Here is a 17,356-nt window from a genome sequence, read left to right as displayed (position 1 = left end):
CCCAAGACATGGTGACACAAACTGTTACAGGTACATCCATGTGAGCACTTGAGTCGGTGGCTGAGAAGAGGCCAATTAGTCACAAACAAGCTGTAAGCAACAGCATCCTCAGCAGCAGCACATCAAGCTGGATAAATGTGCAACATTGAGCCCGCAGTTGCTCGACTACCACAAGGTCAGTTCTCTCTTCTACCAATTGATAGTTACAGTGGGGACTCAGAATAGGATCTGGCATGTCCAAAATGGAGTGTGAAGCCAGAAGGATCTAGTCTGAACTGCTGCACGTTCCACTTCATGAAATTTCCCTTCGTTATCCCTGCACTCAGCCAAATACAGAGGTCATATTTCAAATATGTGAGTTTTCCTACCCAGTCATGAAGGACTCAGTGAAATGTGGAAGAAAAGGATAAATGAATAACAGAACCCAGGAAAATTTAGAAAAATAAATGTTTAGGAAACCTGTAATTTAACTGCAAAGGATTTAAAATGCTGCTTTTGCACAGTGGCAGGGTAAAGAGACAGACAAGGATAGGAGAAGAAATCCTATATGTTACGTCTATAGAGGGATGCTAAAGGTAGTGACAGGGGCCAGTAAAAATAAAAGGCTTGAATGGATTTTTTTCAGGGACAACACTTTTAGAACTGGAAAGCTTTCAATATAAATTAAGTAGAATTTGGAAAGGAAATGACAAGTTTGTCATTGTTCTCTTTATGTCCAACACATCTTACCTGGGCAGTTTCTCTTGTTGCAAACCTGCATCTGTGCATCAGACCCCTCACAGTATGATCCATCGTGTGAAGGAGGAGGGTTATTGCAGAGCCTCAGTCGTGTCTGAGTACCCTTCCCACAAGTCTCGCTGCAAGGACCCCATGGCAGCCAAGAACTCCACTCACCATCAACTGCAAAGGCAGCACAGCTATAAAACTGTTTAACCCATACAGCTGCCTTAACTTGAAATTACAGCTCCACAGCCTAAGGCAAAAAAGCTACATTGTTTAATATCAATAAATGAACTATCCTGAATAAGCCCTTGAAAAAAACTTCACCTTGAGAAACAGCTGAAACAGATCAACAGTTTCTAAAAGAGAGATTCATTCTTTCCTTTTTGTTTTCTGAATACATCACTTCACCTCACTACAATCTTAGAACAACAGAACTAAACACTTGATCAAATCTGGTGTTTTCATTAACTTACCTGGCTCTGACTGTCCTATTCTAGGCTGAAGGTCTCAGCAGGGGAAGGGGCATGCTAGCTAAAAGCTGGCACACAGCTTCAGTGGCTACCAGTAAGCAGGAGCCAGAACTGATTTTGTTGCCAAGATCTAGAGAAAAATTAATCTCAGGCCGGTGGGTGAATATTTGGCATCATGGTGGTAGCAGAGCCAGGGAAAAAGGGAAAAATCAATATAATAAAAATTGTATAGAAAGAAACATGCCAGTGTTGAAGGGTTATGAAAAGACTACAACCTGTGAAATGTGGGAAATACTACCAAGATAGGAAGGAAACCTGAACATTCAGCGAGTTAGGAGAAAGACATGGCTCAAAATTAAAACAACAGAGGAAAATATACAGATAATGTCTAAAATTATTAATTATCATGTTTTACATGGCTTTTTAATAGTTGGTGGGTTTGGTTGTTGGGTTTTTTTTCCCATTTTAATCGGCTTTGTAGAATAGGTTTAGAGTAGTGAGTTTTACTCTGTGAGAACATGGGTAACAAGTACTGGAAAACATCAAAATACAAAATTAACGTTTTTGGTGGGGTGGTGGTGGTGGTGGTGTGTAGAAGAAAAATTGCTGAGAGTATTCCTTGCACTTTTGCGACTTCTGTTTCCAAGAACTAGTGCCATTCAATAAATTCCAAGCAATTTTAAAACAAAAAATTGAGAGCTTAATTCTTTTATAATTTAATAATTTGAAACAAGCTGAGAGAATTTGGGTTCGGAGAAAAAGATAAACCTATATGGGAAGCCCCTTTTGCAACTAATGTCAAATCACTCTTCTCTTACCTGGGCAAGGCCTAATATTACACATGACTGAATCCACAGCACTGCCATCACAGGGCTTCCCGCCATGCTGAGTTGGTGGGTTACTGCAGGTTCTGGTTCTGGTCTTGTTACCTTGTCCACAGTTCTTTGAACACTCTTCCCATAGCCCCCACTCTGACCAGTTGCCATCCACTAAAAAAACAAAAATCCCACAGTTTTAATTAAAAAATATTTTTGTGGTACTTATTGAAATTTCCTCTTCCTTTCCACAAAAGTCAAAATGAATTCCAGCTTCTTAGAAAAATTAATCTGTCATAAAGATCCGTGGTGATAATAGTTCACTGTTAAGGCACTTAACATAAGGCACATTCAAAGTATCAATTCGTTACAGAAATACCTGGACATGGCTTGTTGTGGCAGCTGCGTACGTCTGTATCAGGCCCCTCACACCTCCTCCCACCATTTGCTGGAAGAGGGTTGTTGCACTGACGGACTCGCTCTTGAACACCTTGACCACAAGTTACGCTGCAAGCTCGCCACTCAAGCCAATCAGAAAATCCACCATGCACTGCAGTGGGAAAAAGGATGCTCTGTTTGTAACGTGCTTGTGCATATGACTCTCTTAGATTGGTACAGCAAAGTGAAAAATGCACTTCATAAGCTATACTTGGAAATCCAACTCACTTCATGTCTTCATTACTGCAGAAGTATCTTACTACAGTTCAGAGAATACTTCAGCTGCTCTGAAATAGTTATTGCTTATGCTCCTAAATGCTTTTCTTTAGAGGTACAATTAAGTTATGATATATGTTCTGAGGATGGGATCTAGTTCAAGATCCTTTCATTATTACTTATGTCTCTCAGTCCTTCACACTCATCTGTCTCACACAGCTGGATGAGTATCACAGAAGGAACAAAGTTACATGAAGTAGAAACCCACTGACATCTCGGACTAGGCTTAATGTGTACCTAATGTGTATATGGAAGATAGGATAAAATACCTTATCCATAAAATGTGGATAAGATAAAATCTTGATCATATTTATTCACAATTAATGCTGGAATCTACCAGTTTGATAGTCATTATTGTATATTTTGTGCACCTACCCTGGACAGTCAGTGGTACTCTAACAAGAACAGATCCCATTAGATTCCTCGCTACACACTCATACTCAGACGTATCTTCCTTCTGTGCTGCAACAATATGCAGGGAGCCATTAGACAGGACAGTCATTCTCTCATCACTTGCAATTGGATGACCTTGGCGGGACCATTTGATGGTTGGAGGAGGCTCTCCATTTGCCTGGCAGTTCAGCAGTGCTGTGGCACCAGCTTCAATAACTGTCTCTACAGGTTCAACAGTAATGACTGGAGGACCTGAAAGAGAAAGGTTTCTTTAGGCAATAGGTCTAGTCAGAACGAGGGCAAAAAAATCTTAAGTCAGTTTACTTTGACTAAAATTATTATTGTTGATCTTCCACTGTCAAAATATATGCAAGTTAAAATGACAATGATAGGCTATTCTTAATATGTAGCAACCTGAGGACCAAAGTTGGGATTGAGGCCAGACTATATGAGCACACAGTCGTCTTTGTTGCTAAAATGTGTTGCTTTTCATGAAACCTGCAGGAAGATGCTATTAACCATGTCCAGAGGCAACTGAGACATTAGTAACAGATGCATACTGATTGAAGCTATAATAGAAAAGGGATGTTCATAAATTCTACCACTAGTGAAAAAATAATTCTAAAATATCATTTCTGCTAAAAATAAAACATTGTCAGTGAAAGCTGGGATTCATCTCACATAACTTTAATTTAAAAGTTGAGAGTCTAGTTTAATCCAGTTGTATAGACATCCTCTCTAGTCAACTAAGAGAAACAGGCCCTTTCAGAAGGTGATTCACCCTATTCTAAGTTGGTTTCTAAGATGAGGCTGAATCACCCTCTATATGTTTCTCTTCTTTAACCTCAATCGCTAGCTTAGACTAGACTCTTAAACATTAATGATGAAAGATGAGATGAATCTTAACCTACAGTGCAGTGCCCAGCCTCCAAAACGTCAATGGGAGCTGCACACACCTATCCAACGATAGGTTATAGCTCCAATCTAGTTGCATTAAACTTATCACTTTGAGTCTTACTCTGAAGCGTTAGTGTCAGACTGCGTTCCACCACACCAGCATCATTGGTAGCCACACACTTGTAGTCACCAGCATCCTCATGCTAAAGAAATGAAAATCAAATAGTCATAAACCTGTCAACATGTAACGAGGGTTTCAGTTAACAGTGCACCTCCTGTAGGTGAATTTTCTGCAACACAACATGGCATGCACTGGATCTTAAGAGTGACTCACTACAGTGCCGTAGATAGCAAGAGAACCATTGTTAAGCTGTTGGATCCTGTTGCTAATTGGAACACCAACTCCTTTTTTTCTCCACTGGATGGTTGGAGGTGGATCTCCTCTGACTTCACAATTCAACATAGCGTTGCCACCCAAGGGCTCAATTCGGCTAGAGTGGTAATCCCCTTTGAAGACTGGAGGCTCTGAAAAAACAAGTGATGGCAGAGAAATAGCAGAGTCAAAATGCCCTTAATGAAACTGCTGGTAGGGATCATTCATCTCTGACTTTCTGAAGTGTGAATTTCAACCTGTTTCGATTTTTCCCGTTTAGCCATAGACAAGGTATCAAATACCGGGAGTAACAGTTTTAAACTGAAAGAGGGTAGATTTAGATTAGATATAAGGAAGAAATTCTTTACTGTGAAGGTGGTAAGATACTGGAACATGTTGCCCAAAGAAGTTGTGGATGCCCCCTCCCTGGAAGTGTTCAAGGCCAGGTTGGATGGGGCTTTGAGCAACCCAATCTAGTGGAAGGTGTCCCTGCCCATGGCAGGGGCGTTGGAACTAGATGATCTTTAAGGTCCCTTCCAACCCAAACCATTCTATGATTCCATGATTCTACTATCAAAACAGATGACTCTGTGAAACTGTCCAATAGTGACCACAACTACTGTTATTTTACATACACTTTTACATACCTTTGACATACACAAAACCAATAGCTTTGATTGAGCCAACAGTGTTTTCTGCTGTGCATACATAGGTACCAGAGTCATCTTTAGATACTCTTTCGATAACAAGTTCACTGTGTCCTTTTACATCATCATATTGTGCTGAAGGGAGAATACACGGTAAATGGTTACTTCAATGATTTTAAACATATATATCTCAGTGACTGGTATGTCATAAGATTGTTTGAATTACAGTGCTATTCAGCAACACAGCTCAATAGCACTGTGCCATTTCATTTCTGAGACACCTCAGAAATGCACAGAAAAGTCACTATGACATTTGCCCACATGCATGTATTCACTTAAGTTGTCCCTTAATTTCAAGCTTTGTGCACCTGCATTCTATGAACTGCTGAGGTTTTCTTCATTTTTAAGAGAAATAGCATTAGTTGTTGGATGCTGAGTAAATATCGTCAGATACTGAATGTTTTTAATGTGTTACATTATTGGCTACAGAAGAGGAAGAATTTCTTAATTATCTTCCTTACAGCTTTGTCTCAGAGGCAATTCAATTACATGATTGCATAATACTGAAGATATTCCTCACACAATCGCTGCCTAACAAGTTTGTTCTCTCTAGATTTTTTTTATTCCTTATCCTAAACTAATTGCAATGCTGCATGGGGGAAAACAACTCTAGAGTGGAATGACCACTAAGACCCGGTGTTACCCACCTGGAATTATGTTATTGTTAAAGGTCCATGTTATTTTGGGTGCAGGTATCCCAGCTGCTTTGCAAGTTAATCTGAGCTGTTCTCCTTTAGTCAAAGCTATATCTCCAGGAAGTTCAGTAAAAGCTGGAAGTACATGAACTATCAGGGTGACAGTGTGTGTGTCTTCTCCAGCAGCATTGTTAGCGATGCAGGTGTAACTGCCAGAATCTTCAGGCTGAAATAAAGCATGTTGGGGAAATTTCAACTGTGATATATCCTACACAACCTTACCACTTGTAACAATAAGAGAATCTCAAAAGGTTTGGAACAAGCATTCAGCAGAAATGCTCATCTGAACTCTTTTACTTCCTCTAAATTTGAAAGATGACCTACGCTCCTTTTTGCCCTTCCTGAGAATTTATCACTATAAATTTTTCACAGATATTTTACTCCTCAGTGGAAAATGAAACATTTATAAAGACTTTGGAACATTAAAAAAAAGAAAACAAAATAAACCAAAGACTAATCCAGAAGTGGGTGAAAACGAAGAGAAACAGGGTCTTATTACTGCCAAAACTGTCAAGTCATAGCTTAGATTTAGGGAACTTACAACAACATTGTCCAAAATGAGGCCTCCATCTGGCACAGTCCGGTATTTTCCTACTATCTCTGTTAACAGTGTATTGTCCTTCTTCCAGTTTATTGTTGGTGTTGGAATCCCATCAGCCACACAAGACAGAACAGCCTGGGAGTCCTCTGTGACTGTGTACTGTGCCTCTGTACTGCGAATCTGGGGTGGAACTGCGAGAAGGTTTATTGAAGAGATGTACCTCTATGTATTATCCAAGCACTACTGTAACAGCATACAATACTGGACTGAAGAAACCAGTGCCCGGGTCTTCTGTATTGTTTCTTGTCTCCATCAATGACCGCCATTAAGCATGCCAGAGAAATGTTTGAAATACTTATAACAAAGTATAAACTGAGTTAAGGAAACTCAGTGTTCTTCCTAAATTCAAGCAACTGGCTGATACTACAACCCAATAAGACTCACCCATTAAGCAGCACAATTTCCCTGAACTTTTCCCTTACATCCTAGCTCCTTACCCTCTGTAGGTTCATGCTGTGATATTGCACGTTGCTTCCATACAGTCCCACTTACTGTGCACAATCAGCTCCATGCTAGAACTGCTGGACCCTGCCAGGTTTGCCGCTATGCATGTGTAACGGCCAGCATCACCAGGCTGTACAAACACAATCTGCAGCGCACCAGTGCTAAGAATTCTTCTTCTAATAGACTCTGTTATTTGCTGTCCATCTTTATGCCAGCTGATCCCTGGCCCAGGGTAGCCTTCAGCCTCACATTGCAGAGTGACAGATTGATCAACAGGAACAACATATTCCTTGAGGTGGGACTTGATAACAGGAGGAACTGAAAAGAATTAAGAAAATTTTTAAAAGAATTAGATGTTGTAAGAAGCATGGAACGTTTCAGTTCTTAGTGAAAATAATCCTAAAAGCATATTTTGATCCTAAAGTAGACAGACAACTGAAGGGAATAAACCTCCTGGGCCTTATTCAGCATCACATAAAATAGGAAAGCATTAGGTCTACTTCTATTGCTCAGAATTGTGTTTTGACTAACAGAAAGCATGCACAAATTTATTGTCTGTAAATCACTACAAGAGTTTAAAAGATGATTTACCTTGAACTTTCAGTTTGATCTTCCCCAGAGCAGTGCCAGCTGGATTTTGAGCAACACACATGTAAGTGCCAGCATCTTCAACAGTTGAGTTTGCAATCTGTAAACTGCCACTGGGAAGAACCATATAACTGTTGCCTGAAACAAATATAAGCAAAGTATGACACTTTTTTGTTTTGTGTTCCTTAGATATAAGTTTGAATATTCAGAAAAGAGAAAATAAGTTTCTGAGTTACAGCAAGTAGGCTGGAGTTACAGCCTTTAAGAAGATACCTGTTGTGATTATATTGATGCCCTCCTTTTGCCATGTTATTATAGGTTGAGGTGTACCCATTGCTTCACATGGTAGTAGAATGGGATTGTTCACAATGACGTCCAGCACCCCTGGCTGAGGCTGGATAACTGGCGGTTCTGTGAAACACAATAAAAAGGAAAATGCAATAGGTTTCACCTTCAAAGCTAGAAAATACAGAAGATACTAAAAATCGTATAACCTGAGAGTCTGAGAAGGCTGAATTAGCAATGGCTGTATTCTGCCATCCTTATGAAGAGCTCACTGGAAGTGCTCTTAAATATAACAAACATGCTCAGCATGAGTACAGGTATAGAATACGGCCTTACTTGATGCAATTTGCCATCACAGATACATTTTAACTTACCAAAAAGCAAAGAAACAAAAATCTTACAAAAATAAAACAGAGCAGCATGGACTGGGAGACTCTATCCAAGGTACCAGAGTTGTAACATGCAGAGTAGTGACTTTGTGTATAATCAGTGCATCCACAAGACAATTCAGCTGAGCAATACGCTACTTGTGATGGTCAACTCTGGCCTCACCATTACTCTGCAGCATACATACATATTAAATGGGCAACATTTACTGACAGAATGCACTTTCTCTTCAGTTTCCCCATCTTACGCTGAACATGAAGAGTAACGTGTCTGTAAGCTGAGCCAGCTGCATTCCGGGCCACACAGGTGTACCGTCCCGTGTGTGCTAGCTGAGCAGCAAGTATTTCAACAGCACCTGCAGCAGAGAGAGAGTGCATGACAACATATAGCAGTATCCTGTATTCACAGTAAAACTCTCTTACAGCATCCATCTTAAGAGGCCTATATTTTTATTCTAAGAAATTGGAGAGGGGTTGTTTTGGGGATTGTTTGCATTTATTTAATTAATTACTTCTAGACATGCACAGTTGCACCCTTTCACTGATTTTCTGCAGCTGAGCTCCAGTCATGCACAGTACCTGAAGAGAGAATTCTGTAGCCATCTCCTCTGGGAAGCAACTTTATGCCATTTTTGGTCCAATGAATTGAGGGGACAGGAACCCCTGACGCAGTGCAGGAAATTACTACTGGAGACAGCTTTGTTACCAAAAGGTCTGTGGCTTCATCTGCTATAGATGGAGGCACTAAAAATGAAGAGCAGTGTAAAGGTTACATGCCCATTTTCATTTTTATGAATTCTTGGAAATAACTTCTCTTTCTTGGGAATACCAGAGACTTATGGGATATCAGTATCATAAAAGAATGATATAAACATCTCATCTCAACATTGGAATGCCCCAAAGAAATTCTAGGTGCCATACATATGTAATAGCAATATCCCCTCTACCTTGAACAGTGAGCTCAACTGCTCTTTGATCTTCTCCTGCATCATTTGACACAGAGCACTCATAGACAGCAGTGTCATCCACAGTGGGAGAAATGATTACTAAGGAACCTGAAGATAGAAGTCTGAACAAAGAAAAGAGAAGAAAGTAAAAGCCATTTAAATACTTCTTTTCTTCTCAGGTAATCAGACCACTGAATTTGCTGGCTATACAAGATTACATTTAAGCATGGCTAGATTCTTAAAGTGCCAAAATCATCCCTGAAAACTTTAAACCCATGGTGAAAAGAAAACCTCTCACCTGTATGTATTTTGGTTCTGGTCAACATTAAGCAGATGGCCATTCTTTTTCCAGCTAATTGCTGGTCTGGGAATTCCACTGGTTTCACAGGGCAAAGTGGTCTGCACATTTACAGTAACTGTAATATTTGTATGTCCAGGAGCAATAGTTGGAGGAACTAAGGACAAACAAAGCCTAATTATTCAGAATAATTATATACACATGCACACACACCCCCCTCATACCTATATATAGAGAAATGAACTGCCTGAACACATTTACTTGATTTTTATAAAGAGTAACTTGACAGTAGTAAACTTATGAAACACGTAGCATGGGATGCGTCAAGTCTTTCTCGTTGCAGTGCCCAAGGAATAAATATTTTCTTTTCATGAACATTTGACTTGCATTCCTAAGGCTGTAAATGTCTTCCCCCCCCCCCTTTTTTTTTTTTTTAAACCAGAGCAGCTAAAAAGGGGCTAAACTTAAAATTGGATCTGGCAGAACAAGAAAAATGATATAACTGGACTTCAGACTTGTAAAAACACATGTATTTATCTAAAACAAGAACTTTTACCAAGAACCTGCAGATCAATTCGTTTGCTTTCACTGCCAGCTGTATTGGTTGCCATACACACATATCTTCCTGTGTCAGTAACATGTGCTGAGTGGATGTGTAGAGATCCATCCTCTAACATGGAATATCTGAAACAAAGCCATATATTTTTTTCTACTATCAAATCAACAGAACCATAGGCTACCCTGGTAGTGCAGAAGGAAAAGATGACTCAGCGTATACAACAAATAGTCTAAACATGTGTTGTCTTAATTTGGGCACATAGAGTTTTCTCATTTATTGCATTTATTCTGACTTCACTCTTTCCCAGCACAGCACATCCATTTTCTGGAGAAAGGATGAAATTAGCTGACATAGTGATTCCACATAAATGATGACAGATTTGCAGAAAATATCCAAAAGGCCTTTTTTATGGTTTCTCATTTAACCTTAAAAAACTCTAATTAATACTTGTACATTTTATTTTTTCTTTGAAATATAACTGAATTCTTTAGTATCTGCTCAGTTCTAGAAAATGCCAAACTACCTCCCTTTAAAACAACCAGAAGATAGAAACCATTCACTACAATAAAAGTTGATATTGGAACATATATGGAAAGTTTTATATATTAGAAACTACAAAGTACACTCAAGTAGCTTTTGGTCTGCATGAAATTGCTTGGCTTCATCCCAAAACTCCATATATATATAAAAATACAAAGATCTTCCATGTTTACTGTTCAAAATCTTTAATATCAGAAGAATTATTATGACATTTAGTTGTCAAAGGAGGTTTTTGTCCTTCTTAACAATAAAAGGATGAAACCTTCGGTACTGCTACTTTTCTGTAGAACAACTTCTTTGTATTACTGTACAGAAACTACCACCATATTTTCCACATTTGGGTCTATTTGAGATGATAGTACAAATATCAGTTCTGATCTGTGAAAACAAAACTAATTTACAAGTCATAGATGTCTAATTAAGCTTTCTGTAATTAATACTTTCTTCAAAAACAATGAAGAATATTTATGCTGACTTCTGGACAATACCTCATATTGTTTCCAGTAAAAATAGCCCCATCCTTCCTCCATGTAATTCTTGGGGTTGGTACTCCTTCTGCAACACACTCCAGAACAACAGAAGCATTTATATGTACAACAGCAGTCTGAGGACTGCTTCGGATCATAGGAGCCACTGTAAAGGGAAAATTCGCTGATGATATAAGAAAAAAACTTTACGCTGCAATGACTGAAACAGGTATGGGGATCACTGCAAAGACAGAAACAAGTTTCTTACTGTTTTGCATAGTGCACAATAATTGCCATGATGCAGTAGGGAATGAAAAAGAAAGTTTGCCTGAAATGCACTGTAAAGATCATCTTTGCAAGTTCCTGCAAGGTTATCATATAGCTAAAACAGTAAAAGAGTTCAGCTTATTTAATTCAGCAAAATAATGCTGTGGTGATATCCTTGCTTCCTAATTATAAATTAAGGAGAAAAAATAATTTTAATTGGACCAGTAAGGACAGTCATTTGGGGGGGCACAGTGTAATGCAGGTACATATGACTGGGTTGTGAACAGAATAGAAATAGGAAAAAAGTTTCTTATCATCACCAAAGTGAGAGAATAGAATAGTTTCTCATCAGACTAGATGTGAGAAAATAAATAGGTTTAAAATGAAATTCAGGCCTATGGTAGTACAGGACAGGTATCAAGATGTATAGGGCCCTTCAAGCCCTATCTTCCTACAATCTCCTGCTTACAGGTGCAGAGAAGAAGCCACAGTTTTCAAGTAACTTGCAAAACTGGTGGCCAAGCCAGCTATGAAACCTAGTACCCCAAGGTGCCAGTCAAATGCTTTTAAGAATTTATCCGAACTTGTCCGAGAGCATTTCTCAGTCCTGGTTCTGGGCATTCATTCTGGATGTATCCTGACCCCATATCAGGATGATAGCTAGATGCACAGCACCCTCCATTAGCAGAAAGCTCAGACAGATGGAGAGGGAGCCCTGGTGAGTCCCCAATAGGTCCTTTAGTGTGGGGGACAAACGTGGACTCAGATGGTGGCACACGTGGTAATACACATGGTCCCACAGTTTAGACACAGCCTAAGTGGCCCACACTTAGATAGAAAGAGACTACTAATGCTTCTTTCTTGCCATTTGAACTCCTGCAGAAATACCACGCAAAGATCAAAATGCGCAAGACTGGATCCATGATTTTACCATGTACTGTCAGCATGAACTCCCTGGTCATTTTTCCTGCAATATTACTTGCCACACATGTATAGCTTGCTGTATCGCTGAGGTCAGCATTATTGATCTGCAGGTATCGCCCATTGGATAGGATTCGAACTCGAGGAGTTCCCTAAGGGGAAAGAGAGAGAGTTTGACAAATTTAACTTTACCATTGTTCCCTTTATGAAGATAGAACATTCTTTTGTTGCAGAGTAATAAAAGACATGAAAGAAGGCCAAAGATAAACTGGAGACTGAATTCATTGCCAGCTTAAACTTTGTTTACAACTGTGAATAAGGTAAACAAAGTTTCAAAAAATTGTCATTCCTTAATGGTTCTCCCTTGAAACCCTACTTAGACTTGTGCCTGAATAAGACAGCTTTTTTGGGTTACATAGCCAAAGGGCTTTTGAGTTTTTATGGAAAGAGGCAGCTAATAGCACACGAATTTATTTTTTTGAAAATCCATGCACACTACAGGCAGAAGAAATACAAGTTTCTCTACACTGTTCTTCAAACATCACAGTCTTGATCAGGTGGGAGCCAGCATAAACAGCCTACTAAGTTTACTAGCCAGCATTTCTGAATATGAGGATACCACTCTTCTCAGCTCTACAATGACTCTAGAGCACCTGCTAGGTAGCCATTTGAAGTCAAAGCTTTTTTACCACAACCAGTCTGGATCAGATCTGCACGAATGACTGACAGTAATATCAAGTACAAGTGTTCAAAAAATCTGACTGGATAAAAAACAGTAGCAAAAGAACAGAAACTCAAACTTTTCCAGCATGTGCTACCCACACTTCGGATTAAATTGAAAGCTGACATTCCCATCTGCTCTTTTGGCTAGAGGATCCGAGCATAGCAGCTACACCAGATAGGTGAAACTCCTCTGGTTCTGCACTTCCCTGCACTAGTACCCTAGTACGCAGGTCTCATACTAGGCACCAACTCAGCAAGTCTACCAGCACAGAATAAACAGCTGTGCTGGAGCCTCACAGGTGAAATGATTCACCACCAGAATGGATTAAAGACAGTCAGATTTTGGGTAATAACTGGTATTTCCTGTTGAGTACAAAGCCTATGCTCTGGTTTCTAAACACAGAAGAATACAGATGACAAGAGACAGGCAATGAAGCTATCAATTAACCCTTATGCTCTACTCAAGGTATGTCAGAAAACCCAGCTTTGAAAAAAATACAAATTCAGCAATTCTTTTAGTGTTTAAATGAAGTCAGATTAGGTCAAGATGCTGCTACCTACTCTTCTTAACACTCAATGTGCATTTCCAAATCAATGAAGAGTTCAAGAACTCCGAAGCTGCTAGAGGCTAGATCTTTCTATAGTTCTGCTATCAAAAATGGTGGTGCTGCACAATTACATCATTAAGCATACAGAGGTCTAGAGTAGACCTCAAAATCTGCACAGTGGAAGACAACAAAACCAGGAGGAATGACACCCTCCACCACAAGGCTGTTTCACAAAAAGCAGTAATGATTTAAATTGAAATAACACTGCAACCTGAAAACCTGTCTCTCCAGTCCCCTCTTGTCACCATGAAACCTCAATTTTTCCAAAATAAGGAGGATGATATGCCACAGAGGACCCCTTTCTCCACACCCAAGGAGAGCTCTTTCCCAGCTGCTTAGTATTAGTAGGCTGTTATGTTTCTTTGAGGTTGAGAAAGCAACCAGGCATTCAGGAGGACACTAATGTTTTAGTGATATCTGGAGTATATATTTATATAAGCTAAGCTGAAGAATGAAAAGGATGGTAGGGAACAGAATAAACCTAAGCCTGATACTTAAAGTACATGTGACAAATTAAGAGTGCCATATCTGAACTAGATTTATAACTTAAATTTAGTGCTGGAGGAGAGCTAACTCTAGAGATTGAAATTCCCTACTCTATTATAAATCAAAAGGCAGGGGATTGACCAACCAAGATGCCTCAGCCCTCACATACTGATGTAAATTCATCAAGGCAAGACGAGACAAAAATTTAATTTATAGGTTATCAGCTGAGTACATATGTTTAGCATAGTGTTCCTCTATTGCTTTGTTTTCTGGTGAAAATTTGTAACAGTGGCTTCTTTTCATGGTATAATTTTGTTAAGTACTGCTTTTAAAACACAAGCTTTCCAAGGAATACCGAGGCAAAAGGTATTCACATACTTAACTTCCAAGCCTTGTTCAACCTTGCTTTCATTAAAAAAAATCACTACCCAATTAAAGAATTAACCATTCAGAAGAAGAGTGTTTCTGTGAAACTTGTTTCTAGCTATCTTGTGCTATATTCAAGGTAACATTCCCTAGCAGCACTTAGTAAGAAATAATTACCCACCATATTCTTACTTCTTCCACTAATATTTCATTCTTCTAAATTTACAATAGAGAAAGAGTCTGAGGAATGGCATGTCAGAAGGAAAGCAAATAAGCAGAACTTTGGGTGAAGACTACTGATGGACTACAGTTCATAAGCTGAATTTGTTTCCTCTTTATTAATGAATTAAGATCAATTGAGGGAAAATTATCAATTAATTAAGTTCAATTAATAACTGAACTTAAATTGTTCAGTGGGAAAGCACCTGGTTTCTGAGTGATCCCAAGGAAGAGGATGGGAAGTAAAAAATTCTTTCTGTATAAACCACCCTCATCTTGCTAATTGTCTCTCAACCAGCAAAGACTTGATGCCCTAACATGATACTACATGGAATTCTGAGTGAAAAAGATGCATTTGATACAAAACTGTGGTGATTGTCAACCCATTTTCTTTTCTTTTTTTCCAACGTTAAGAATTTTAATTCCTTTCTAAATGCTACTAGAATATGAGGATGCATAATATAGCCAAAGGAAACATATAGTGTAGTCTTTTCTCAGCTACCTGTCCTGGGAAGCCATTCAGGAGTATACCGAAGGCTTCTAGCATTGTTCAGAGGATCCAGGAGGAGCAAGGGATCCCCCTAAAGGAAAAAAGAACAAGTAACAGCGGGATGGCCACTTAATATGCTTGCTAGCTTCAGGTACTCATTTAGGACTAACTGTATTTGTACTGGGGCTACTCAGCTTCTCTTGAATTCAAGGCACCATAACTTGGACTGCACTGAAGGGGCAAGTGAGCAAGAATAAGAAACCTCAAGCACTGTGTGTAAAAAATAAAGGGAGCAAAAGACTAGTACAAATAATGTAACCACTATACCTCTAAAAGTTCTCCATTTTTAAGCCATGAGATTGTTGGAGGTGGCACAGCATCTGACTTGCATTCCAGTATAACTTGTCTGTTCTGCAACACGGTGAAGTCCTGTGGACCACTGGTACCAGCAATGTTAGGAGGAACTGTTACAAAAATTAAGAAAAAAATAAACACCACACACATGAGCTACCATTAAAATTATTCACTGAAAAAGTCCTATTTATTTCTTAAGTTTAGAAGAAATGTAAAGGTACAGTATCATTAATTATTTCTACTTTTCAATACCTGTGCTAAATATATCACATTTGTACTGGTGAACTTGTTTCTTAAGTCAAACACTGGAAACTACTGTGACAGAAATTAATTTGAAGTCCAATCTCAGTGAGAGTACCAGCATTTAAGTCAGACGGAGCAGAAAGCACCACAGTTCCACAAATTGTTTATTGATATAAACATGGGAGCTATAATTTTCAAGAAGAAACCTGAGGCATATTGTAGAACTGCAGAAGTTCCATTTATACTTCCTTTACTGTCACTACAATTTATGTATTCATTTCTAAATACATTTCTTAGATTTTCAGTAGAAAAAGGTAAGATGATCACATATATCAGTATACTTCACATCCTTTTTCAGTAAGCTCAATAAACTCAATCCAAGTGAATACTGAAATCTATAACCTTCCTAGGTATTCAAAATATAAGACTTGGAATTATAACAGAAATCAGGTGGAATCATCAGGTGGAACTCTCCCTTTTAATTGTGTATCATGTTCAGAATAGTTACCCTTATTCAGAAACGTTAATTATAATCGTATGATGTAATATCACCTTCTCAAAACACATAATATTGCTTCTTTAGTAATATCTAACTTGTTAAGTGTGATACTGATACGCACCTTAGTAGTTTACGGTTTGAAGGAATACATTTTTTTCCTAAATTAAACTTACCATGCACTCTTACTAAATATTCCTTATCATCATCTCCTGCTGGGCTAGATGCCAAACACGTGTATCTTCCTGTGTCCTCCACCTAGAAACACATGAACAACTTCAGCAGAAACCTCAGAATATGGGAACAATTCAGAAAAACTGTGAAATACAAACATTGACAGCAACATATAACAGGCAGAGCTTAAACACAAACACAATAGGTAAGGAATGCCTGAAAATAAATAAAGTTATTGAAAACTTCTTTATTTTACCATGGTGGGATTGTACAGAGATGGCTTAGGAGTTGCAGGACCCCATTAAATCTCTCTGGATAATGTCTTGTCTCCAGCAAGAACCCTTCTCTTTGTGATGCTTTTTGCAACAGGTAATAAAGGTGGAACTGGCTATAGGTAATCCATCTAAGCAAGGGTCAGTTCTGGGTACTTAGGAAATCTTTTTGTTCACACATGCTCATTAATACCTTTACGCTTTCTCCTTCCTGTAAACTCTTCATTATAAAGACAAGAAGTGTTTGCTTCACAAACAAAACGAGCAGCAATCAGACCTGAGCCCTGTTCCACTTCTGTTTGGTGAACTTCAGTCTGACTGTCCATAGCTGAATACAGCCTCAGTTTATTGGTGCAGGTTTTCAAAGGTTATTTTTCCCTGGACCCTTTCATCATCTGAATTCATCTGAAAGTCTTCCTATTGTCTTTATTTATTTTTTCTTAACTTGTACACAGATGACTGCAAATGCAGCTTTTCTCTGTAATCTATGGCTTATAGATGTGAGAAGCAAATGAGTATTAGGAAAATCTGAGCTAATGGAAAGAGAAGAAAGGCTGAGGAGGAACTATAAAATACGGAAGAAGAGAAGCAAGAGATAGTAACAAGAGTCAAATAGGTAGGAAAGGAACAAGAACAGATTACAGACACAGACTAAAACTGGAAATAACCCCAGAAAAAGATGAGCCCCCAGCATTGATTGTTCTGCTTTGTAACAAGAAGCACCAATAAATAAAAAAATTACAGAATCCTAAAATGAACTTGAAGTAACAATGCTCAGAAAAGGCAGAAGTGCTTGGGCACTCTCAACCCATAATACTACTGCTTGTTCTATATG

General features: G+C 38.8%; 1 protein-coding gene across 1 annotated transcript in view; it reads right to left on the bottom strand.

Moving 5' to 3' along the window:
* Positions 1 to 17,356, bottom strand: part of HMCN1 (hemicentin 1) — a 204,746-nt gene that overhangs the window by 23,211 nt on the left and 164,179 nt on the right. The window contains exons 70-90 of the mRNA XM_072867250.1: positions 16,252 to 16,333; positions 15,310 to 15,446; positions 12,101 to 12,242; positions 10,924 to 11,068; positions 9,893 to 10,020; positions 9,337 to 9,493; positions 9,039 to 9,160; positions 8,671 to 8,835; positions 8,340 to 8,447; positions 7,694 to 7,831; positions 7,424 to 7,558; positions 6,881 to 7,150; positions 6,329 to 6,519; positions 5,740 to 5,953; positions 5,033 to 5,167; positions 4,347 to 4,537; positions 4,134 to 4,215; positions 3,098 to 3,367; positions 2,388 to 2,558; positions 2,012 to 2,182; positions 730 to 900 (exon numbers count right to left, since the gene is read on the bottom strand). Coding sequence (XP_072723351.1) covers positions 730 to 900; positions 2,012 to 2,182; positions 2,388 to 2,558; positions 3,098 to 3,367; positions 4,134 to 4,215; positions 4,347 to 4,537; positions 5,033 to 5,167; positions 5,740 to 5,953; positions 6,329 to 6,519; positions 6,881 to 7,150; positions 7,424 to 7,558; positions 7,694 to 7,831; positions 8,340 to 8,447; positions 8,671 to 8,835; positions 9,039 to 9,160; positions 9,337 to 9,493; positions 9,893 to 10,020; positions 10,924 to 11,068; positions 12,101 to 12,242; positions 15,310 to 15,446; positions 16,252 to 16,333 — 3,325 coding nt within the window. The remainder of the gene's footprint in view (positions 1 to 729; positions 901 to 2,011; positions 2,183 to 2,387; positions 2,559 to 3,097; positions 3,368 to 4,133; positions 4,216 to 4,346; positions 4,538 to 5,032; positions 5,168 to 5,739; positions 5,954 to 6,328; positions 6,520 to 6,880; positions 7,151 to 7,423; positions 7,559 to 7,693; positions 7,832 to 8,339; positions 8,448 to 8,670; positions 8,836 to 9,038; positions 9,161 to 9,336; positions 9,494 to 9,892; positions 10,021 to 10,923; positions 11,069 to 12,100; positions 12,243 to 15,309; positions 15,447 to 16,251; positions 16,334 to 17,356) is intronic.

This window comes from Ciconia boyciana, chromosome 7, assembly GCF_034638445.1.
Source record: "Ciconia boyciana chromosome 7, ASM3463844v1, whole genome shotgun sequence".
Classification (NCBI taxonomy): domain Eukaryota; kingdom Metazoa; phylum Chordata; class Aves; order Ciconiiformes; family Ciconiidae; genus Ciconia; species Ciconia boyciana.
Note: the sequence above shows the minus strand (reverse complement) of the source record. Positions and strands in the feature narration are given on the sequence as shown.